Source organism: Suricata suricatta, chromosome 5 (assembly GCF_006229205.1).
Source record: "Suricata suricatta isolate VVHF042 chromosome 5, meerkat_22Aug2017_6uvM2_HiC, whole genome shotgun sequence".
Lineage (NCBI taxonomy): Eukaryota > Metazoa > Chordata > Mammalia > Carnivora > Herpestidae > Suricata > Suricata suricatta.
This window is the reverse complement of record NC_043704.1, coordinates 56,083,986-56,108,512: the sequence shown is the minus strand read 5'-3', so window position 1 is coordinate 56,108,512 and position 24,527 is coordinate 56,083,986. Positions and strand designations below refer to the sequence as shown.

The following is a 24,527-nucleotide window of genomic DNA, read 5'->3' as shown; positions in this document are numbered from 1 at the left end:
CCACACTCATGAGGTCATGACCTAAGTTGAAGCCCAGAGTCGGACACTCAACTGACTGAGCCACCCAGGCATCCTTCATTTCTTTGTTTCCTTTAATTAAAAAAATTTTTAAAAATATTTTTAGTTTTGAGAGAAAGAGCGTGAGCAGGGGAGGGGCAGAGAAAGACAGAGAACACAATCCAAAGCAGGCTCCAGGCTCCAAGCTATCAGCAGAGACCCCGACACAGGGTTTGAACCCATTAACCATGAGGTGATGACCTGAGCCAAAGTTGGATGCTTAACCAATGTCCAGGGGCCCTTGAGTGTCCTCATGTTTTTTTAAATGTCTATTTATTTATTTATTTTTTAATGTTTTAAAATTTACTTTTGATAGGAGAGAGAGAGAGAGGGAGAGAGAGAGAATAGGAGAGGGGCAGAGAGAGAGGGAAACATAGAATCCGAAGCAGTCTCCAGGCTCCAACCTGTCAGCACAGAGTCCAATGCAGGGCTCGAACTCACAAACTGTGAGATCATGACCTGAGCTGAAGTTGGACGCTCAACCAACTGAGCCTGGGTGTCCTCATTTCTGATTTTATTTTATTTTAACATTTATCTTTTAATTTTTTTTTTTACATTTTACTTATCTTTGAGAGAGAGACACAGAGCGTGAGCAGGAGAGGGGCAGAGAGAGAGAGAGACACAGAATCCAAAGCAGGCTCCAGGCTCTGAGCTGTCAGCACAGAGCCCTAAGTGGGGCTCACACTCACGAACTGCAAGATCATGACCTAAGCCCAAGTCCACCGCTTAACCGACTGAGCCACCCAGGTGCCCCTCTGATTTTAAAACTATCATGTAAAATCTTTGGTGAGTGTTATTGAACTACCTTAGTTTGCAAGTCCTATAGCCCTAGGCTGAATGAGTTTGAACCCTTTTTAGAGGTAACTAGGTCAACTAATTTCTTATCGCCACCAGGACCTTTTCATACAGTCCCTTGGACAACTCCTGTTTCACCTTGGGTTTTGGTGACTTGGCACCTATGGCTTTGTGAGTAACAGCAGCTGCACAGCTGGTGTTCACGGTCCTTCCTTACATTTATCCTCAACCCCTCCCTCCTCTGAACCTGTACCTGCCCAGTTCTATCTTTTGGAACAGGACAGAATGTGTATTCCTTGAGCTGGGCCAGCGCATCAAATAGTTGACTGGCGGCTGACAGGTGAAAAAGTTTCTCCTGGAACACAAGCCTCACAATACAGTAAAGTCTCAATTCTATTCTGACTGCCTTTAGCTCCTCCTTTCTTTTTCTTTCTGGCTGATTTCTTCTTTCTTCTCTTCAGTCAGAGAAAACATTATCAACCCAAGAAACATAGGAAGTAAGTGCTGGGGTTAGAACACAACATGCCTTCACCTCTGGTGCTGTGTAACAAACTATGCAAGTGAAGCAGAACTCCCTACTTTCCTTCCCTATACCCCCAACCTCCTGACCCAGATTCTTCACGTTCTGCTTGTGTGTGTGTGTGTGTGTGTGTGTGTGTGTGTGCGCACGCGCTTGTGTAATCATTTCTGATCAAATTCTGATCCCAGCCTTGGACTCCATTTCCCATCTGGGGAATGATGGGAACAACTGTGCAGGAAGGTTAAATAAATCTCTGTGTGGAAAGAGGAGTCTAGCAAAGATGCCTCATGCTTAAAGTGTGGATCCGAGACCAGGAACAAAGACTTTTCTTGCCGGACAGTGCAGGGTGAGCTTTGCACTCCCACCAGTAGGGGGAGCGTGTGTTTGCAGAACTGGTGCATGTGCGTGGGCCTGAGCGTGGGCGTGGGCGTGGGCGAGGGCGAGGGCGAGGGCGTGGGCGTGGACCGAGGCGTGGAGGAGGGCTTGGGCCAACAGCGGAGGGTCGGGAGTCCCTGTCTCCAAGGGCGTGCGGGACGCGTTCGAGGACATGGGCGACAAGTATCCTACTCTACGGAGGGCCCAGTTGCATCTGGATTTCATCCACGCCAACTCGTGAGTGCTCAGTGGGGCCGGAACGAGGGAGGGTCCCCATATAGGGAGGAAGAATTTGGTCCATCTTCTAGCGAAATACCCAGTTTGGAAAACAAAGTGAACTTGGTTATCTTTGATTTATTGGGATATTATTTATTTAAACTTGTTTGTATTTAAAAAGAAATGAAAAGGTAGTAAACATATGTATTCCGGGCTAGATAATTTTGTTTTTTTACATTTATTTATTTTGAGAGAGAGAGAGAGAGCTAGTGAGTGCACAGGGGAGGGGCAGAGAGAGAAAGAATACCAAGCAAGTTGGGTGCTGTCGGCACAGAGACCTGGGGCTCTAGCTCACCGACTGTGAGATCATGACCTGAGCTGAAATCAAGAGTTCTGGATTAACCCACTGAACCACCCAGGAGCCCCTAGATTATAAAATCTTTTTGTTGTTCTAAAATTAACACGAAGTGGTAGGAAGGCCCCACATTTAACCAAGTATTTAATTGTGGGGTAGCCGAATCACAATTCCACCAACCTGGCCTATCTCTTGTGATTTCTCTGCCCAGCACAGTGACATTTTAAAGATTAAAGTTGCCCTCCAGAGAGTAATTTGTATTTATTGATTCCAGCCTCTGTGGCCCAAGTCCTTCCAAAAATGTAACCTCTCCCAGCATAGAATCCTTTCTTTCTAGTTATTGCTAGAGCACCTGCTTCCCGGTCAGGCCCAGGTGCCTTTCGGGTTCTCATCAGGTGTTATTTCACATACTCCAATTGCAGAGGCAGATGACAGAGGTTTTCTGTAATATCATTTCTAACCCAGCACAGCATAGTGGTGACTGCTGTGTAATTCATAGTGGTAGGTCAGTTTTGTGGATATCTTACAGTAATCTGGATTTACTAAAAGCAACAGCTGATTTGTATTTAAAAAAACAATGAAACGGTAGTAAAGATACGTATTCTGGGCTAGGATGTACCAGGTTTGAAACCAGAGAATGGAAGTGTAAAAAATGCCAGGCAAGGGCAGCCTAGCTGCTTGGGACAAGCATGTAATTTTTAATACAAAGTAAAACAGGCACGTTTTCAGCAGGTGTTTAGGTTTTGTTTGCTTGTTTTTTAATCTCTCTAGAGAAGAATTGCAAACTGGAAAGGATGAAACAACTAGTTAAAAGTTAACTGAGGCAGAAGACAAATGACAAAATAGCAGTTTTTAGTTTAAGAAAAATTGCAGGTGAAATGCTGGAAGGACTGTGAATTTTCTCCTGGGAAATTTCCTCAGCTTCGGTTTTGCGTTGTTACCCGAGCTGTTCTTCCCCAGCCTGGTCCTCCCTCAGTGGTTCCCCCTGGCCTGTATCCCATCATCAGCTAGTGGTCAGGTAACTTAATAACAAACGTGACAACAGCAGGAAGCAACAATAACAAAATTAGATACAAATTGGCATCTCCTTAGCTTCTCCCAGTGGATTTTTGTTTGAGAATTCCCTCAGTAAAAACAGGAGTGATTAAAAAAAAATTCTCTCTTGCTTCTCTCCCTGATCCCATTCAACGTCATGTCGTCTTCACGCTATCTCTAATTATGTCTCAAATTCTTCCCTTCCTCGGGATTGCCGTTGCCTTAGTTCAGAACAGCTGCTGTCTCCCCAGTGAGACACTCCGCACAGCCTCTAAACTGGGTCCTCTGCTTCCCATTTTTGCTTCCTGGTGATCCATTTACCTGAGAGCTCCCAAAGTGAGATTTTTTAAAAGTTTATTTATTTTAGAGAGAAAAGGAGAGGGAGAATCTCAAGCAGGCTCCACGCTCAGTGAGGACCCTGACACAGGGCTCAAACCCACAAATTGTTAGATCATGACCTGAGCTAAAACCTAGGATGCTTAACCTACTGAGCCACCCAGGCACCCCCCCACCCCGTGCCCCGCCCAAGAGTGATGATTTTAAAAAGTAAGCCAGATATGTCATGTTACTCATCTTAAAACATGACAGTGGTTTCCAGTTACATGTAGGCTAAGTACAAGCTGCTGACCGCGGAGGAGGAAGCACCGAATGACACAGTCATCCTGAGTCTGAGCACACGGTCCCTTTTTACCGTGGCCAGAGCATGCCGGCCTCCTTGGCCCCTCTCTGCCTCAGTCTCTTTTTGCAGCTGCTTTTCTTGATGGATGATTTCTACTCTGTCTCTGCAAGGGACTGGGTTCTCCTCATCCTTCAGGGCTCAATTTAAATGTCTTCTATGAAGAGAGGCTCTCCTTGACCACCATGTCCTCTCCTTACCATTACTCTTCCCCATCCCCCTTCCTTCAGAGCATCTAACCAAGATCTGCCCTATCATCTTTGTGTGTCTGTTTACTTGTGTATTTCTGTATCCCCCCACTAGTTTGAGCCCCAAGAGGCTGAAGACCACGTCTGTCCACATTGGCACATGGCAGGCAGTCTGAAAAAACCTCTTGAGTTAAATAGTCCAGAAGCTTCTGTGGCATTTCTTTGTCAGAATGACTGCAGTTACTTTCCTGAACTATTGTTTATATGTTGCATTTTAGTACATTGAACCCTGCCTGTGTTTTAAATTCCCTAGAAAGGTTTGTGGTTTCAAATGCTGCTTTGGGAAGGCATAGAGCCTATACTTCTTGTTTGCTCTGTTTTAGATTCTTATACACTGGCTTTCTTTTGAGTGAAGGATATCTTTTTGCAGCAATGGTATTTAGTAATTTTTTTAAATTATAAATTTGAAAGCTGACTCAAGTCAAGAGCTCCCACATCAGCATGCATTTGAAGTTTACAATTTCCAAAAATGTGTGTGTGTGTGTGTGTGTGTGTGTGTGTGTGTGGTGTATTTTACTTATATATTTTGAGAGAGAGAGAGAGAATCCTAAACAGGCCTTGCATTGTCAGCACAGAGCCCGACTTGGGGCTCGAACTCATGAACCTGAGCCAAAGTCAAGAGTTGGATGCTTAACTGACTGAGCCACCCAGGCACCCCATGGGATATGCTTCAACATAAATTCTCAGCTAACGTCTTGTGGCCTGAGATATTTGGAATCATTGAGACATTGCAAATGATCTTTCTTCCTGTACAAATGAGCAGATGTTTTTTGATAAATGGTCTCTCTTGCCTCTGTTACCTGTTTACTAACTATAAAAAGAAAATTGCAGACTGGAGCTTCCCTTACTGCTGTGATAAAGTTGCTGATTGAAATATCCACATCAGAAAATGAAAAGCAAGTGTGGGACCCTGAAGGCAGCCTGGTTTCACCCACAAATGAACATTCTGCCTTCAGAGCATAAATACAGACACATATCTAGTGTGTTCTTTTACCCGGGACTTGGCAGGAGGGGACATAGCAGAGAGTGACCGCAGGCAATTAGAGAAGAGAAGGTCCTACGGAAAAAATATACATACATTATATAGATATATATGTACGTAGAGATTAATATAGATTAATGGGACAATCAGGGGTCCCTTGCCAGTCTCTGTACATGCTGATGGACTCATAAGGCTTTTCAGTGTGCCAGGATTTTGATCAAGACTTTTCCGAAATAATTTGGTCTCAGATCCCATATGTTTGCACTCATAGGTCTAACAGGAGAACAGGAGAAACCTAATGGAGGACTTGGGGGAGGGGAAGAGGGAAAGAGAGTTGGGGAGAGAGAGGGATGCAAAACTTGAGAGACTATTGAATGCTGAAAACAAACTGAGGGTTGAGGGGGAAGGGGGAGGGGGGAAAAGAGGTGGTGGTGATGGAGGAGGGCACTTGTGGGGAAGAGCACTGGGTGTTATATGGAAACCAATTTGACAATAAACTATTTAAAAAAATACAATTTTAATAAGTCCTCAAAACAAAACACCACACTTGAATAATTGCCTATAAGTCAATTTTAAAACATCTAAATTTGTCATAAGTACAGAAACCTGCCTGAAGTCTTGTTTTGTTAGGAACAGTTGGGCTGTTTTGGCAATCGTGTTCTTAGTGTTGGCTTCGTAATGGACCACATCTACTTTAGAATCTTGGCCATGCCAAGAGAGTTGTTGCTGGAATAACTCCTTAATAGATTACCTGTCCTGAGGTGGAGGACGTTTGTCTGCAAGTATCTTTAACACTGATTACAGAGTTGTTTTAACTTTGGTTTTCCCTCTTTCTTTCTCAGCACCACGCACAGTTTCCTTTTTGGAGCACTGGCTGAATTGCTGGACAACGCAAGGTGAGGCTCATCTGTGAACTAGCCCTATGTAGTACGAGGTGATTGGCAAGGAAAAATTGACTTCAGGCCCAGGGGAGTGAGAGAAATGTGATCAATAAGGCAGTTCCTAGAGCAGCATCTATAAACTAGCAGGCCTCTTAGCAAGTCTAGCCTGTCTTGTGTGTGTTTGCCTCCCTAATGAGAGCTTGCACAGGAGTTCTAGAGAAAAGGAAGAAAAGAAGGAATTGTTTGCAAAGTTTAAGAAACAGGAAATGCCACATAAAAAATCTGGATCTCCTGCCTACGTATCCCCCCCATTTTTTTTTTTTAAAGTAGCAGGCTCAAGGTTGCTCAGGGGTCTAAGGTGCATTGCACGTGCCCTCTTGGGACCAGCCTGTCGCTTCAGCCTTGCCATTCTCAGTGGTCCCACGCCAGCCTCAAGTCCTCGGTTACCCTGTCTGCAGCAGACACTTGAGTTTGCGGGAGTGCTCAGATGCTAGTAATTGATGCCGAATAAAGCTGTTTAAAGGACTTAGTCAAGATGTTTAGTTGTTCTCACAAAGAGGGTCTTTATGAAGTCCCTGTGTTATTCTAGGAAATTATTCTATTTCATTTAAGAGTTTGGTGGTCTCCTGTGATTGTCAAAATTAAAACTAGAGGATAGTAAAACAGTGTTGTGTACAGCAAGAAAAAATGTGGGAATATAGGAAAAGATGGTTTGGGGCCTCTTTTTTTTCCCCAGCACTAAAAAATGGAACAAATATGTATTAATGTAGATAGACGTGTACACCTATGTTGAGACATATGTGTATGTATCGACATGAATAATCCTTTTTTGTTTAATTTCTAAATTTTATTTAAATCTACATTAGACAAGATCTCTTCCTGATAAAACAGCTGATCAGAGAGAAAGTACCTGGGCTAAAGTACAGAAATTATTATAAAATGTCTTAATATGCTGTAGAGGTGAATGACTTTTCAGTATTTCCCATGGCATTTCTCTATGAAGAAACTCTCCTGGGGCTCCTGGGTGGCTCATTTGGGAAGTGTCTGACTCTTGATTTTGGCTCGGGTCATGATCGTAGGGTTGGGGGATCCAGCCCTGCACAGGGCAGAGCCCTACTTTCTGCTGTGAGTGTGGAGCCTACTTGAGACCCTCTCTCCCTCTGCCCCTCTCCACCCTTTCAAATTAATGTGTGTGTTTTTTTTTAATTTATTTTTGAGAGACAGAGCAAGCAGGGGAGGGTCAGAGAGAGAGGGAGACAGAATCGGAAAACAGGCTCCAGGCTCTGAGCTGTCAGCACAGAGCCCAACGCAGGGCTCGACCACACAAATCCATGAACCCTGAGATCATGACCTGAGCCGAAGCCGGACACTTAACTGACTGAGCCACCCAGGCGCCCCTCCACCCTTTCAAATTAAAAAAAAAAAAGAAAAGAAAAAAAAAGTGCTTCTTGAAAACTTCCATTTCAGTGCAGTGGCATTTATGGAGCATCTATTGTGTAGATGGTATATTGTATAATGTATAGTTACAGAATGGAGGTAATAATACTGTTGTGTCATGGGGCTGTGGTAAGGATGAGGGGAGAGGGCTTAAAAGTTTTTCATTCAGTGCTTATTTGACACACAGAAAATGCTCAAGAAATGGCAATGAAAATTCTAGAATTTCTATAGAGGAGGAGCTTAAAAGAAGCAATTAGCTAGAGGAAGGAGCTAAGGACCCAATTTTGAAGACTTTGAACGAGTGAGTTAGCATACCTATTCAGGTTTATTTGGTGTAGGTTTGGGTTGGGACTGATGGGAGTTTTGGGAGAGACTCAAATTTTCTGACTAGAATCCCAGTGGCTGTTTTTATTCTGAGCTTCCCTTCACTCAACACATCCCCTTTCCTGGTTGCCTTCCTCCTTTCTCTCCTACCCCTCACAATAAAACCAGGATCTTTTGGCTCTTGCTCTTTTTCTGTTACATTTTCTATTTAAAAAAATTTTTTTTAATACATGAATAATATCTGTGAGTTGTAGAAAACTGGGAAAACAAGAAAAAAAAGGAAATCATCAGTAATCTTGTCACATGGTGGGAGCGGTGGCGTTAGCATGCTTCTTCAGATAGTAAATATTTTCCCTTTCGCAGGCCATATGTTCTCTGTTGAAACTACTCAACTCTGCCATTGTGGTGTGAAGGCAGCTATAGGCAATATGTAAATGAATGGGCACGATAGTGTTTCAAAAAACTTTATTTACAAAAACAGTGGGTGAGCCACATTTGGCTGTTGCTCCATAATTTACCAGCCTCTGATCTAGAGAAAACCACTGTTTCCATTTTTTCCTAACAGAGATGGATGGATGTGTCTATCGTATATGTTCTTTAAAAACATGTCACCATCAGCTCGGGTCTTGGTCTCTGGCTAGTTCAAACCTGGCATTGGGCTCCATGTTGAGCATGAAGCCTACGTAAAAGAACAAAAACATATGGTCATCCAGTACATATTACTTAGTATTTTGCTTTTTATTTTCATTTTGGGGCACTAAAATATATAATGAAAATTTTTCTGCAATTTATGGATTATTTTCCAACTAGTTTTTTTTTTAATATTCATATCCATTTTTGGTGAGCTTTTTGTGTAGTTATACTACTAAATTCCATCCCTTCTTTTAAAATTTCTGAGTTTCAGGTTCTGTAACATTCTCAGATTATGAGGGATCATAGGTCTTGGTATATAAATGTAGAGCGAAACATTTTAGTAATTGTTTTGAGGCAATTTAAGTGGATTTCTCTATTGCTTGCTATCTGACAATAGGGTACACCGCACGTGAGCAATTCGGATTGGTGTAATTTTTTTAAAACATAATTTCATATTGAGGCAATGATATTTTTATATTGTTTCCAGAGATGCGGGGGCTGCAAGGCTTGATGTGTTTTCAGGTGAGCATATTTGTTTTCTTCCTTTTTTTAAAAAAATTCTGATGGAAAAGCCTATAGTTATTTTGCTTTTATTTCACGAAATCAACGCACATTTTATAGATTTTTAATGTAACTTCAGTGCTTTCTGAGTGCAGTGACCCTGTGGGGAGCCAGGTTGAGAGCAGGACGCCCCAAGAGTAGAACTGTTCACTTGTTGGGGGACTCATTTACAAGGTTAGATCTTCCAGCGCTTTGTGAAAGCACCAGAGTGATTGGGAGCCGTCAGTTTGTCTACCACAAGAAAACAGTTTTATTTTAAAAAGCACACTAACTTAATGGTTATTCATAATTAGGTATACCTTCTTCTGGACTTATCACAGTTTTAAAATGTGTAAGTGAATGGGAAGTATGAATGTTTGAGGGCTGTGAAATTCAAACCAGGTATGTTTTCTCCACTGACTTCATTTTTGGTCACCAAATATTGATTGTCCTTACCTGTCCATTTCCTTAGGATCCGATGCAAATGAGATCCAGCTCTGTGTTTGGTACTACCTATCTAGAAAAATGTCTATAGTGTTAAAACTGGTCTCTGACCCCAATTCTGCCAGCTCTCCTGTAAATGTTGGCTCTTGGTCATAGGCAAGAGGATATGATCTGTGATGTAAATCGGTACCCATGCTTAAAAAGCAACTCAGGGCACCTGGGTGGTTCAGTTGTTAAACATCTGACTTTGGCTCAGGTCGTGATACCATATTTCATGAGCTCAAGCCCCACATCGGGCAAGTGCAAGCCTGGCCTTGGGTAGAACGCAAGCCCTGCTTCTGGTGAGTCCCACTTTTCTAACTCTCTGTGCCTCTGGTGGGATTCTCTCTCTCTGCCCTTGTGCCCTCTCTCTCTCTCTCTCTCTCTCTTTCAAACAAATAAACAAAACAAAACAACCCCCCCAAACCAATTCAGTTCAATTTTCTAAGTGTTTAAGATCCTGTGTTAGATGGGTACTTCTGGTTCATGAAGAAGAGAGACATGGACATCTCGAGAGATCTGAGAAAACATAATAAATGACGTTCTTCTTCCCTTTCACTCTCTACTGAAAAGTTTGAGAAAGAAAACAAGAGAGTTAGTATCTATTATTGATAAATGCTAGGTTGGTGTATGGCACTTAGTATGAGAAATCCAGCAGATAATTTGCTGATCAAACCCCAGAATCAGATACTTGATCAACCTGTGGAGTCAGGCTTCCCCTCAAAACTGGCCTGTCTGGGGCAAGCGGAACAGAGCTCATGCTCTGCCAGCAGCTCACTCCCGAGAGGGAACGGGAGGGATTTGAACTGAGGTGATTCTTCCCTAGATCACCAGTCAGAGTGAGCTCGCTGCCCCAGGGAAGAAGTAGTGGAGGGACAGAGAAGGGCCCCTTTACTAGTACTAATGGCACTCCCTCCCACATAAAAGGAAACACCAGTAGTAGAGAAAAAGTGGTCTTCCCTTACGTATCCAGTTCTATAGTGTATAATAGAGTGTTTCTTGCCCAGGAGAGGCTCAAAGTGGGTGGGAGTGCAGAGAAAGAGGTGCAGAGCTAGGGCCTAAACTATGGATGTGGTTTTGTCAAGTGTAAAAGTAAAAGAATATTCTTGTCTGAGGAATTATTGTGAGAAATAGAATGGAAGCAGATCAGTAATAGTTTATCGAGTGTCAGGAGTGAACCACACAGTTTTTCCAGGTGCTATGGATAGAGCATTGAGCAAAATGTTTGATAAAATATGTGTTCTCAGGAACATGCCTTCTGATGGGAGAGAGGTAGACAAGAAATGAACAAATAATATACCAAGCAATGAAAAGTGCTACAAGGAAAAAACAATTGTTGGTTTTAAATTACGTGTTCATAAAAAAAAAAAAACAGCTATTCATGTTATTGCAACAAGTCACAATATGGTTATCAACATACCAAACTTGATTTTTCTTAAAAAAGTAATAAACCAGGGCCAGGGCTTATGCCGCAGTAGATAGAATTGATATGGGGATAAAGAATTCGTCTAAGCATTGGGCTAGTTTTCAAAGTATTTACTCTGGCCCCAATTTACTTTCCAATCTTAAATTGGTAACTTGTGGGAGAGCTATAAAATTCAAACTAACATGTTTAGCCGTTGGTATTTTATCTGTTCATATGTATTGATTCTAGTAAACTTAGCCTTGCATTCAGTATATATATTTTATACATATTTATATATTTTTATATTTATGTATACTTACATATATTTGTGTATATATATTTACATCTATACATACATATATATATATATGTATATATATATTTTATGTATTTAGTGCTGACTAAGTGTCAGGCACTGGGTTTAGTGCCGAGTACACACAGGGCCTGCTTTTATGGAATTGGCATCCTAATGTGGAGGTCTATGGAAAATATGGTGTGTGTATTCATTTTTCTGGATGGAGGGCCCTTAACTTTCACCATTTCTCTGAGGCAGTTGTGTTCCAAAAAGAGTCACTAGCCTGAAAGAGAAAGAGATACACGAGCAGGTATTTGTCTATCCTTTGGACGGTAGGAAACACAAATTACAAAGAAAATGTTCCTTATGGACACCTGATGATGCAGGAGAATTAAGAAGGTGCCCTAGAAGGAACCTTATGTGAACAAAAGACCTAAAGGGGAAGTAGGCTTTGGCCTGGTGAGTCAGGAAAAAGGGCCAGTAGGTGCAGGGGCTTGAGTCTGGAGAGCACATAGAACACTGGTGGTGGTGTAAAAATTTGAGATGCTCAAGATTAGTTAACGAGAATATTTGTGTGCAAGTGGAAGGTTGCAGTATGAGTGAGGAGAGGGAGTGACAAGAGATGAACTTGGAGAGTGTATTAGTCAAGGTTCTTCAGAGAAACAGAACTGGTAGGAGAGAGCTAAGTACACAGACACTGTAAACAGACAGATAGATGGACAGATATGATCTGCCTCCCTCCCCTGCTCTAGATATGTATGTGTGTTTATACATAATTCTCTTTATCTCTGTATCTATCTACACCTATAGATAGAGAGTTTGCAGGGGGAGGGTGAGAGGGTGGGATTTTAAGGAATTGGCTCACATGATTGTGGGGGCTAGCACGTCTGAAATCTGTAGGGCAACTGGCAGGTTGGAAAGTCAGGTGAGAGCTGATGCTGCAGTCTCAAGTTCCAGATCTTCTGGGTCGGCCAACAGCCTGGAAACTCAAGTGCAATTTGCAAGTTGCAGTCTTGATGCAGACAATTGCTGCTTTGGGAAACCTCAGTCTTTGCCTTGAGGTCTTCAGCTGACTGGATTAGGCTCACCCACACTGTGGAAGTTATTTGCTTTACTTGAAGTCAACTGATTGTAAATGTTAAGTATATCCACAAATGTTTTCATAGCAACATCTAGACTAATGTTTGACCAAACAGCGGGGTACCAGAGCTTAACCAAGTTGACACATAAAATTAATTGTGAAATGCATGCTGGTCTAGACTCTGCTTTAGTGCGAGCTAGCAATTAGGCAGCTGTTGCTGTAATCCAGAAGAGAGAGGATGGTTTCCTGAGCTAAGGCAGAGTTATGGGGATGGAGAAAGTGGTCAAACTTGAGAGCTGGAGGGAGAGATGTTGAGAGGAGGTGGAATTGAGAAGAGATGTGGAGATGCTGAGGTTTTGACTTGGGCAGCTGAGGCCTAATGGCAGAGTGATGCCATTTGTTGAACAGAAAACAGGGAAGGAAATCTATTGGAGAAGGTGTTGTGGTTTGTTTTGGAGATGCATATTTAACAGATAATAGAAATTAATCTGTAATCCTTAGTTTTAAGGATTGGAAATAAGTGAAGCCAAGCTTCAGGGTGGACAGTGGGGGAACATTAAATTTTGAGGCTATGATGGTCTGCAGCTGCTCATTGGGGTTTATAGAAAAAGGAAGCACTACATATGTCTCTTGGGAATTTTGAGTCATTCCACCTTTTCACCAAAGAAATGCCCTTCTTTCTTCAAGTTCCTCACTTGAGAACTGCAAGAGCTCCCAGGAGCTGCAAAATCCATTGTTGCGTCTATGCAGAGCTTCTTGAGGCTTGGATAAGAGGGCTCCCAATGCTGATAAACACTAGGATAATCAGGAGGACTTTTATTCCTATGCCTCATCCATCCAAAACCAGTTAATGCGGAGTATCTCCATATGATCAAAATGAGCAAACTGCTACATTGTGCAAAGAATTTAACAAGAGTGGCTTTCCCATTGTTAAATAGTGGAAAATGTCATCCTATTTGGGAAGGGTTGAACAGACCAAATTCCTAAAGAGGAGAAAGAATATTCTGAGTGAGTCAGCACTCCAGTAGACCGGCAGAGAGAAGAGCTGGGAAAATGAGATGGTAGGGAAGATCCAGAAGGTTTATTGGAGGTGAATTAGCAGGGGTGTGTGGGGGGGAGATTAGAAGTGGGTATGTGACTGTAAAATTATGAACCTGGAAAGTTTAGGTATGTGTTTTAGATATTTATTTATAGGTGACCTTGAACATTATTTAATTTTTAAAATGTAGATTGAGGGTCACCACTGAACATGGAGTTGGTTTAACAGATGTGCTAAAACTGAATCATAGGTATAGAGTTAACAAATCAGTAGCTGCCTGAGGTTGGGGTAGGGGTGATGGGCATGGAGGGGAAGAAGGGAGAGACTACAGAGTGACCTGAAGAAACATTTGAGGTGATAGGTATATTCACTACCTTGATTGTGACAGTGGTTTCATGGGTACATACATATGCCAAAGTACGTCAGTTATACACTTTAAACATATACAGTTTTTTGTGTGTAGGCTATTTCTCTGCAAAGCTATTAAAAAAGAGAGAGAGGGGCTCTCTGCTTCTTCTTGTTAACAGACAGCCACATCTTCTGGTGCAGTGCCAGCTGTGTCCCTGAGACATGATAGTGAAGGTCGGAGTCAACGAATTGGGCTGTATTGGGCGCCTAGACACCAGGACTGCTTTTAACTCTGGCAGAGTGGACCTTGTTGCCATCAGTGACCCCTTAATTGACCTCAACTATACTGATTCCACCTATGGCAAATTCCATGCACATTCAAGGTGAGAATGGGAAACTTGTCATCAATGGAAAGCCCATCACCATCTTCCAGGAGTGAGATCCTTCCAGCATCAAATGGGGTGATGCTGGTGCTGAGTATGTTGTGAAGTCCACTGGGGTCTTCACCACCATGGAGAAGGCTGGGGCCAAGAGGGTCATCATCTCAGCCCCTTCTGCTGATGCCCCATGTTTGTGATGGGCGTGAACCACGAGAAGTATGACAACTCCCTCAAGATGGTCAGCAATGCCTCCTTCACCACCAACTGCTTGGCCCCTCTGGCCAATGCCATTCATGACCACTTTGGCATTGTGGAGGCACTCATGACCATAGTCCATGCCATCACTGCCACCCAGAAGACCATGGACAGCCCTTCTGGGAAGCTGTGGCATGATGGCCCAGGGGCTACCCAGAACATCATCCCTGCTTCTACTGGTGCTACCAGGTTGTGGACAAAGTCATCCCTAAGCTGAATGGGAAGCTCACTGGCATGGCCTTCCATGTCCCTACCAGCAATGTGTCTGTCGTGGATCTGACTTGCCGCCTGGAGAAAGCTGCCAAATATGATAACATCAAGAAGGTGGTGAAGCAGGCATCAGAGGGTCCCCTCAAGGGCATCCTGAGCTATACTGAGGACCAGGTCATCTCCTGCAACTTTAACAGTGACACCCACTCTTCCACCTTCAATACTGGAGCTGGCATTGCTCTCAGTGACCACTTTGTCAAGCTTATTTCCTGGTATGACACTAAATTTGGCTACAGTAACCAGGTGGTGGACCTTTTGGTCCACCTGGCCTCCAACGACTAAGAGTCTCCTGGACCACCAGCCCCAGCAAGAAGAAGGAGAGAGAGTCCCTCAGCTGCTGGGAACTCCTTGCCCCCAGTTCATCCTCCAACACACTTGAGAATCTCCTGACCTCCAGATTCCATCCCAGTCCCTCTGAGAAGGGGAGGGGCTTGGGGAGCCCTACCATATCATGTACTATCAATAAAGTATACTGTATCCAGAAAGAGAGAGAAAGATGTGCTAGAACTTCTGTATCCAAATGTTGAAATTATTTTCAGAGCCAGAAATCGGCATTATAATTAATCTCGTTAGTTTTCGTTACACCTTTACATTTTTAAGTGAGAGATTATTTTATGTTATCTCAATGATCTCTCTTGATCATCAAAATTGATTCCAAATAATTTAGCCATTTTCAAAAATCAAATGCATTTTCAAGAGGCAAATATTTGCTGCCACTAAGCCCACACAAACAGTTCTTATGGGAATTAACTACTTAGAAGAGAGCCTGAGGAATTTAATAAAAATGGCCTAAATTGACTTTAGAATTAGTGGTTTGGTGGAAGGGCAAAAAGGTTGATCCATTTGATAGACAGATCCTGGGGTCACATCACCAGCTACTTTTATTCCCTCCCGCAGGGAGGAAGTACCTGAAGTTGAAAGGGCAGGATTCCAGAGCAAGGCGTGCCAAGCTGTATACATAATTTATTAATGTGTAGGTGTTTTGTGTTAATTTAAAGCCTTTTTGTTGCAAGATTATTTTCCCCTGCAGTTTCTTGTGAAACTAGCCAAGACACCTTTCTGAGTTCCATCACTGTCACTCCGTGGCTGCGTGTGAGGAGGACAATTATGTAAGCAGCACGACTTATCAACAAATTAAGGCCAATATTTATTAGTAATAACTGCTTTCTCTTACAGTGGATAATGAAAAACTGCAGGGTGGATTCATGTTGTGCTTCCTGGATGATGGATGTGGTATGAGCCCTGGTAAGTTAATTATCTAGATACCTAACTGGCTATTAGAGGAAACTGTCCGAGAGCCCATAAAATAAATAAAAATAAATTGAGCTACCTATGCAAAAACAGGTGTGGTGCTATTAGGAAGATAAACCTCAGACTTAACATACTGTTGAACTTTTTAGATTTAAATATTCCAGCTGACAGAGTAAATTCATTGTAATCATCTAAACCAAGACAAAAGTGAATGTGGATAAATATTCTAAGAAAATGAAAGACAGAAGTTACTGATTACTTAGGAGAGAAAAAAAAAAAACACCTGGGAATGAATGGAAAAGAAAGAGTAACTGGATGGATTCTGAGATTGCTTTAGCCTGCCCTTCAGGTATTGCTTGCAAGAGCCCTCAGGCAGTTTCCAATGCCTTTCGGCTATTTTTAATTTTCTGCTTAACCTTGAGATAGAGGTACCTCCCCTTGTTTTACACGTTTGTTTTTTATCTGCACTTCAAGGGTTTAATAGCTTCAGTCTATTCTTACCATAACGAATACATCTATAATTCGTTGCATGATTTTTTTCTTTTTCTTTTTTTGTATCTTCAAGGCAGTCAAAATGCAACACATAGTAGGTACACAATACCCGTTTGCTGTGGAGTTGATATCCTCTGATAAAGGCTTTAAGTTATTTGGGATAGCTTATCCAGGATTTCTTGTTTAACACTTTTCTGTGTCCCATAAGGCAGGGTTTTTTACTACTACATTAAAAAAAAAAGGGAGGGAGGGGTACCTGGATGGCTCAGTAGGTTTAGTGTCAGACTTTGGCTCAGGTCATGATCTCACGGTTTGTGGGTTCGAGCCCCATGTCCAGCTCTGTGCTGACAGTTCAGAGCCTGGAGCCTACTTCAGATTCTGTATGTCCGTCTCTCTCTGTCCCTCCCCATGCTCACACTCTGTCTCTCTCTCTCTCAAAAATAAGTAAAGATTAAAAAAAAAAATAGGGAGTTCAAATACTACGAAACAGTTCTGGTCAGTTCTACACCAGAGGAGAGGATGCTCATCAGTGCTGCTAGTAGGAAGCTAAGAACACAAAGTTATTTTCTTGGGGCGTCAGGGTGGCTCAGTTGGTTAAGTGTCTGACTTAGGCTCAGGTCATGATCTTGCTGTTTGTGAGTTTGAGCCCCGTGTCAGGCCCTGTGCTGACAGCTCAAAGCTTGGAGCCTGCTTCAGATCCTGTGTCTCTCTCTCTCTCTCTCTGCTCCTCCCCCACTCCCACTCTGTCTCTCCCTTTCAAAAATAAATACACATTAAAAAAAAAAGTTACTTTCTTGGTAGTCTCTGAAGTTCTCCCTTGGCATGAATAGTCAAAGATTATTAGCAAGTTTAGAAAATTCTCAAATATCTCACTCAGTTCTTATTCTAACTCTGTCTGGATACCTTTGATTTTTGCAGATGATTTTGACTAAAAGTATTGTTGTTTCCTTAGTGTTTAAATAAGAGAAAGTTTGTGAGAAAATCATGATGACAAAACAGTTTTGCTTTTCACTTCTAGGCTAACTGTTAAATTCATTTTCCTGAATTCTTCAGTAACAATATATGATTTAGTCTAAGCGTCACAGGACATTTTTTACCTCAGTACCCAGGGTTTTTTGTCTCACTGCTTTGAAGAATGAAGAGGTGGACACAAAATGAGCAGCAGGCAAAAGTTTATTAGAGCATAAGATCAGAAAGTAAGAATATAGGAAAGCTCTCTTTACAGAGAGGGGACACTTGAAAGTGACTACCCATGGCAGTAGGCAAGGGTCCTTGTTTTATAAGGTTCCGCTTACCTCCTCACTTCCCTTCCCTCTGGTTCCTTCTCAGGTCTACCCTAATTGGCCTGATAACTCTAGGTGCTGGGTTGTCTATTCCTGATTGGTTCATTTCCATTGTATGAAGGGTGGTCCATGACCATACCGTTCCTTGTGGGTCATAGTTTTATGATCTACTCATTTTTAGTCAGTTCTTTTGTCAAATTCCTGAGAGGAACCTGAGGGATAGTAGGTGGTGTCTGTTACATTCTTGAAAAAAAATCTTGCGCCTGAGAAGTTTGCAGTGGTCAGACACTCCCAGCATTGTCCCCCGCCCCGGGGACCTCAGTTAGGTCCTAACCTTTCCCTATTTTATCCTTTCTCTGTTATATAAGTCCCTTCCTTAAAAAAAAAAAAGAAAGAAAGAAAAAGAAGCAGCAATTCCTTTTATATATTGCCACAAGCAAAATGATCAAAACACAGGAAAGTGGCAAATAGATTTTTAGAAGGAACTCAAACTTCAATTGACATGCAGTAGTATTTTTAAAACACACTAGTGTTGAGATACCAATTCTTGGTTAACATTGGAAATCCAGTAGTAAGTTAGAAGAAAGAATGTATCTGATGACTGAAAATAGACTCTGTCTGTGGCCAAACTGACCTAGACCAACCTTGACCCATGTGGGGGGTGACTGCTGTGGCTTTCGCCTCTTCACTTCCAGTCCTGCCCCCTTAGTTTCATTCCTCACACAACAATCCCAAGGGAATTTGTGGTCTTTTAATATAAATTACATTATATCATTCCCTTGCTTAAAACCCCTAGTGCTTTTTCATTACTTTGGGGTAAAATTTAAAATTTTTTATTTATTTTTGAGAGAAAGACAGAGAGGGAGACACAGAATCCAAAGCAGGCTCCAGGCCCTGAGCTCTGAGCCCAATGCAGGACTCGAACCCACGAACTCTGAGTCTTAATCACCCAAGATCTTGACCTGAGCCGAAGTCAGACACTAACCGACCAAGCCACCCAGGCGCCTCTATTTTGGGGTAAAATTTATACTCCCCAGTAATGCTTTCAGTTTCTTGAATTATTTGACCTTTGTCCACCTCTTTGACCAATTCTCCTGCCTCTCACTCCCTTGCTTATAGCACTCCAGCTACCCCTGCTGGCCCTTCATTTGAATCTTATCTCAGATGTCACCTTAGGAAAGAGGCCTTCCCTATACATTCTGTCTGAGGGCCACACTTCTGTTAATTCTCTATCACATTAACCTGGTTTTATTTTCTTCACTTAACACTCTCAGAAATAGTCTTATTTATTTGCTTCTTTTAGTCTGTTTCTCCTACCAGGACATAAAGTTGTTGTGGGCAGCGGTCACGTCAGTGTTCTGTACCTGTGCCCGGAATTGTGGCCACCATACATGGGAGTCTGTGAAGTGTGCTTTGAAAACCACAGAATGTGGTCTCTGACAACTCTGTACTGTTATCTTCATAGTAACATTTATCAGCTGTTTAACCTTGGGCAGGTTACGTAAACTCCTTGAAGTTCAGAAGAATTCTTCTCTAGAATTCCAGAATGTCCTGGAGAGATCTGGAGAATAACTTTGAGAGTCTGAAACAAGTAGCCCTTTTTTTTCAGGTAGTATCAGATCAGAAGCCATTCTGCCTCTCTCACTTTTACATGGGGCCAGATAAGAGCCAAATTCCTGGAAAATTAATAGTGGTACAAATAACTATAGCACTTTTATTGGCATTTATCAGATGGCATGCATTGTGTTCAGGGTTTCATAAATGAATAATCTCATTTAATATATTTGTCTTCATCAACAACTCTGTAACATCAGTATTAACAGTTCCCTTTTAGAGACCAGGAAATTAAGACTCAGAGTTTAAGCTCTGTGTATCCAAAGTCGTATGGCTAGGTCTGTCTGACCTTCAATATATTGTTCTTGAAATCCTGGTCAGGGGTCTTGGAGCCTGACAAGGATCCTTGTCTCTGGGTTGACCCAAGAGATATGGATTTGTCCTAATATCCTGAGATATGTGTGACATCCTGACAACTGGACCTCTGGCCAGGGTCAATGATTCATAATTCCTACCCACTTACATGTCTTTCTCAATTACAGAGGAAGCTTCAGATATCATTTACTTTGGAACATCTAAGAAACGGTCATCAACCTTGAAGTTTATTGGGCAATATGGTAATGGTCTTAAAAGGTGAGAAATTGTTTTCCTTTTTTAAAAAACTATTTTTTTTTTTTTTTGAGAGAGAGAGGGAGAAGGAGAGACGTCAAGGAGGAGGGGCAGAGAGAGGGAGACACGATCCAAAGCAGGCTCTGTGCTGACAGCATAGATCTTGATACGGGGCTCGAACTTAAAAACCATGAGATCATGACCTCAGCTGAAATCGAACACTTAACTCACTGAGCCACCCAGGTGCCCCAGAAATTGTTTTCCTTTAAGGCATGTATTATTGATATTGGGAATAATCTTTACTTAAAGTCAATCTTATTCAGAATGATCAAAGTTTGAAATCTTAGAAAAACACATATATGTATATAAACTTGAGAGTGAGTCTTACTTTATTTTGGAATTTGCATGCATATAACTGACTTGGATCTTTACAACATTTTTATTTTTATTTCTAAAGTTTATTTATTTATTTTGAGAGAGAGTTAGGTAGCAGAGAGAAGGAGAGACAGAATCCCAGGCAGGCCCTATGCTGTCAGTGCAGAGCCTGACGCAGGGCCTGAACTTACAAACCATGAGACTATGACCTGACCTGAAATCAAGAGTTGGACCCTTAACTGACTGCGCCACCTAGGCACCCCTACAACATTTTAAAATTTAATTCTCAAATAGGTGATGAATCATCTTTCAGGTATTATTGAAGGACCATTCCTGTATTTCAGAGCTTCACTTAATCTCTGTATTTTCTTGTTTCTCAGAGCATATGTTAGTGTAGGTGAAATATGTGTCCACAGCTTATTTTATTAACCTGCCTCAGTGTAAGATGAGGACAAGAGAATATGAGGACAAGAAGATATGCCACCTGTGTGGTACCTGCCAGGGACAGGGGATTATTCTTTTCTTGAGTCCTGGACAGTACCTTATTTCTAGCAGTCATGTTTCAACCAAGAGCGTAGAGCTTAGTTCAAATTCATCTGCTCTACTTTGAGAAAAAAGTATTTGTTCCCATTTGGTGATGGGCCAACAAAACAGTAGAGTTATTTCTATGGAAAATTCATTACAATGCACTGTTTCATGCCTACCTCTTTCTTCTTTTTTGTATTTGAGATGTAAACCAATATATTCTTGATTTTTAATATAGTGGATCCATGAGGATTGGAAAAGACTTTATTCTTTTTACAAAGAAGGAAGAGACGATGACCTGTGTGTTTTTTTCTCAGACATTTTGTGAAAGAGAAGGTCTTAGTGAGGTAAGAATTTAGATTGTCTTTTGGTTCCCATGGTAACGGTGGTGTTTTCATTTGCCATCTCGGGAGGTGAAGGCTACAATGGTTCTTTTCTGATTATGATTTAGAAATTTAGGAATGTATTTGGGAAATGGATAGGGGGTGGCTTGACAATCTGAGGTCATTGGAAGCCTGTCCTATTGACCTTTCTTGAGTGGATTTTTAACTCCCAGGCAGTTTTTAGAACTTTATTTTCATTATCCATGTACCTGAATCTCCCAGAGTAAGAGGCTCCCTTTGGCACAGTGAGCTTTTTGGGAGGAGCCTGGAAAACATTTCTACCACTTGTGCCATAAATGATCATTTAAAAATAAATATTGGATTAAAAGACTTGGAATACAAAATCTAAAGAAATTGGGTGCAAAATAGACTTAAAATTGAAACTCTACTAACTATAATTTCAACTCCATTTGATGACCTAGCTAAGCTTTATTAATTTGCAGTGTCTGGGTTTTACTGTTCATAATGTCAGTTGTAATTCCATCTAGCGAATACAGGTTAAGGAACTGCCTGGCAGATAGGCGCTGTGGAAGGTAGAGCAAACACATGTGAATTGGATACATGACAAAATGAGAGTGTTTAGAAAGCTGTTCAGTGAGTATGTATTCCCGCCGTTAACAGAATTGTCAAAAGCAGTGGTATAGATGGAGAGATTAGAGAGCCTTGATTGGTCAATGAGGATTTTATGGAGAGATTACCACTTGCAGCTGTAAACTGATACATGGAGGGAAATGGCATGCAGCAACTCTCAGACCTGGACAGGAGTATGGGGTTTGGAGGAAGATATGAGGTTGTCCCCCAGGGGCCCAGCATGCCGACTGGTAGCAGTGGAGTGGGGCTGGATGAGGAACAGTCCATAGACAACAGGGAGTAGTTGAATGAGAGACTGATAATGAGGAAAAGCAATGCTTTAAGCATTTATGATGCACGTTATGTATGTAAAGGCATGGAAAATTGGACCAAAGCTGAGGTTACAACTTTCCTAAACTGGGCCATTTCCTTTTTATTGTAAACTAAAACCAGCATCCCTTTCCTATTTCCAGTCCTACAGAGTCAGTGTCTTTCAACAGTATGAGTTAGTTTTTCAATATTTTCCTGCATATCTCTATATAACATACTTGTATTACTACTTCTTGATTTGATGTAGGTATTATCTATTAACTGCTCATTATAAAAGGATTTATATATATATATATATATATATATATATATATATATATTTCCTCTGTTCTTATCACCCATACATACCTTTCCAATTCTCCACCCACAACATAGCTCCATTGTCATTTTACTACACTAATGCTCAGTATTTATGTTTTAAGAGTGCAAACACTATAAACACTTTTCACAACTATACTGTGCCATAAATTATTTTTTCCTTTTCCTGCACGATTTTTCTTTTTCCTTGGAATTAAAAATTGTCTGCTTAGTGTTCTATGTTCCTCACACTGTCACTGAATATTTGCTTGGTTTTCTATCTTTATGGTTATCTTAACCCCAGTCTCCTGCACTCTTCTTAGTCCCACCTACTGAAGACTGTTCTGGAATCTTCCGATGCACTCCCCCTCACTCCTCTCCATGGCTGGGGCTCTGCTCGCTCCTATCATCTGCCCTTGACACCATATCCTTCGTGAGTTTTCTTAAGGGTGCATGAGAGATGAAGTATTTTGAGACCTCACATACATGAAAATATTTTTATTCAAGCTGAGCATTTAATGGTAATTTGGCTTGGTGTTATTTGTAGGTTGGAGTGAATTTTCTCTCACGAATCTGAAGGCATTGCTCCAATATGTTATTTCCAGTGTTATTATTGAGAAGTCTGAAGCCATTTACATTTCTGAATCTTGTGTATGACTTTTTCTCCCCCTTGTATATTTTGAAGTCAGTAGAATTTTCTTTTTCTCCAATGTTCTGATTAAAGTATTTTGCTTTTGGGTGGGTCTATTTGCATCCATTGTGCTGGTTGCTTGTTGGACATTTTCAATCTGGAAACACGTGTGCTTCAATTTGGGGATATTTTTCTGTAAAGTTAATGATTTTCTTGCTTTCACATTCTCTTTTCTCTCCTTTTGCAACTTCTGTTGCATCTGCAACCAGTTATTCAATTTTCTTATCTTTTCTGTTTTCTGTTGTTTACATTTTTGTTTTGTTTCCTGGGAGAATTTCTAACATTTATCTTCTAACCTCGTCATAGAAAGTTTTCTCTGCAATCATATTCTTTATTTCCAAGAAGTATTTTAAATTCTCTCAATCTTTAAAATTCTTTTTTAAAGATCAATAGTTCTGTTTCATGGATACAGTATTCTTCCTTTTAGCACTCTGAAGCTTTAACAGTGATTTTTTTTTCTTCTTCAATGTTCAAATTCCTCATATGATTTTTGTTTCCATTGAGCTGCATTGTTTGTGCCTGTTTATTTGGCCTGTATTTATTATATTAGAGTAGTACTCCATATTGAAGTACTCCTTTGAAGAGTAGTCCAATAAAATGGTGATTGAAAGCTTTGTGAATGTGGAGTTGGGCATGGAGGGCTTGGCAGCTTTAAGTGTTACAATAATGAGATCTAGCTGAGCTGTATGGTTGGGAAACCCTCAAAGTAATTTTCTAGATGTCCTTCCTTCTGTGTTAGTCTGATTTCTCAGAGAAGACTCGTACAGTCTTCTGCCTAAGGGCCTACCTGATACCTTTGGGAGCCCCAAATGAGAGAAGAGGCCTGGATTCTCAGCACCCTGTATGTGTACTTCAATCCCTCTGATCTCAGTAAGGTCCCCCTGGCAGTTGTACCTGACATGTCCTCTAATCCAGAAATGCTTCGTATTACACTTTCCAGAGAAGAAGTATCCAGTCTCTGTGGAGGTAGAGGGGCTAGTGCCAGATAGGGATCCGGATGCTGCTTCTAGCTCTCTTCCCTCTGTATCTCACCTCCAGAGGTAACTCATGCCATCAGTCTCTGAGTCTTTTAGGGCATTTTGAATTGTAACAGGCTGGTTTTCGCTTCTCGCATGGGCCTCAGATGGGCTTTCCTGGATACGCTATTGTGCACTTCAGCTTCTGAAGTGCTGGTCCTGTGGTTCCCTCTGCCATCCTACCCATATTTCATTAGCGGGCTGCAGTAGACTCCATCTGTCCCACATTCTACAATGGAGCATTTTAAAAGTTGTGGTTTTTTAAAATTTTTTTTTTTTTTTCAATATCTTACGAAACTTTATTTTATTTTTTTTTTTATTATTTTTTTTTCCCATAATATTTTATTGTCAAATTGTTTTCCATACAACACCCAGTGCTCTTCCCCTCAAGTGCCCACCACCATCACCACCACCTGTCTTCCCCCCTCCCCCCTCCCCCCCCAACCCTCAGTTCATTCTCAGCTTTCAATAGTCTCTCAAGTTCTGCATCCCTCTCTCTCCCCAACTCTCTCTCCCTCCTC

The 24,527-nt window shown here is 41.5% G+C and overlaps 1 protein-coding gene and 1 pseudogene across 1 annotated transcript in view; both read left to right on the top strand.

Annotated features, from left to right (window-relative positions):
* The first annotated feature begins 1,919 nt into the window (after positions 1-1,919).
* MORC1 (MORC family CW-type zinc finger 1) overlaps positions 1,920-24,527 on the top strand; it is a 167,228-nt gene continuing 144,620 nt past the window's right edge. Inside the window, 6 exon segments of the mRNA XM_029938704.1 lie at positions 1,920-1,984; positions 6,102-6,155; positions 9,022-9,056; positions 15,807-15,875; positions 19,753-19,843; positions 20,958-21,066. Coding sequence (XP_029794564.1) covers positions 1,920-1,984; positions 6,102-6,155; positions 9,022-9,056; positions 15,807-15,875; positions 19,753-19,843; positions 20,958-21,066 — 423 coding nt within the window.
* LOC115292486 lies at positions 13,948-14,912 on the top strand (annotated as a pseudogene).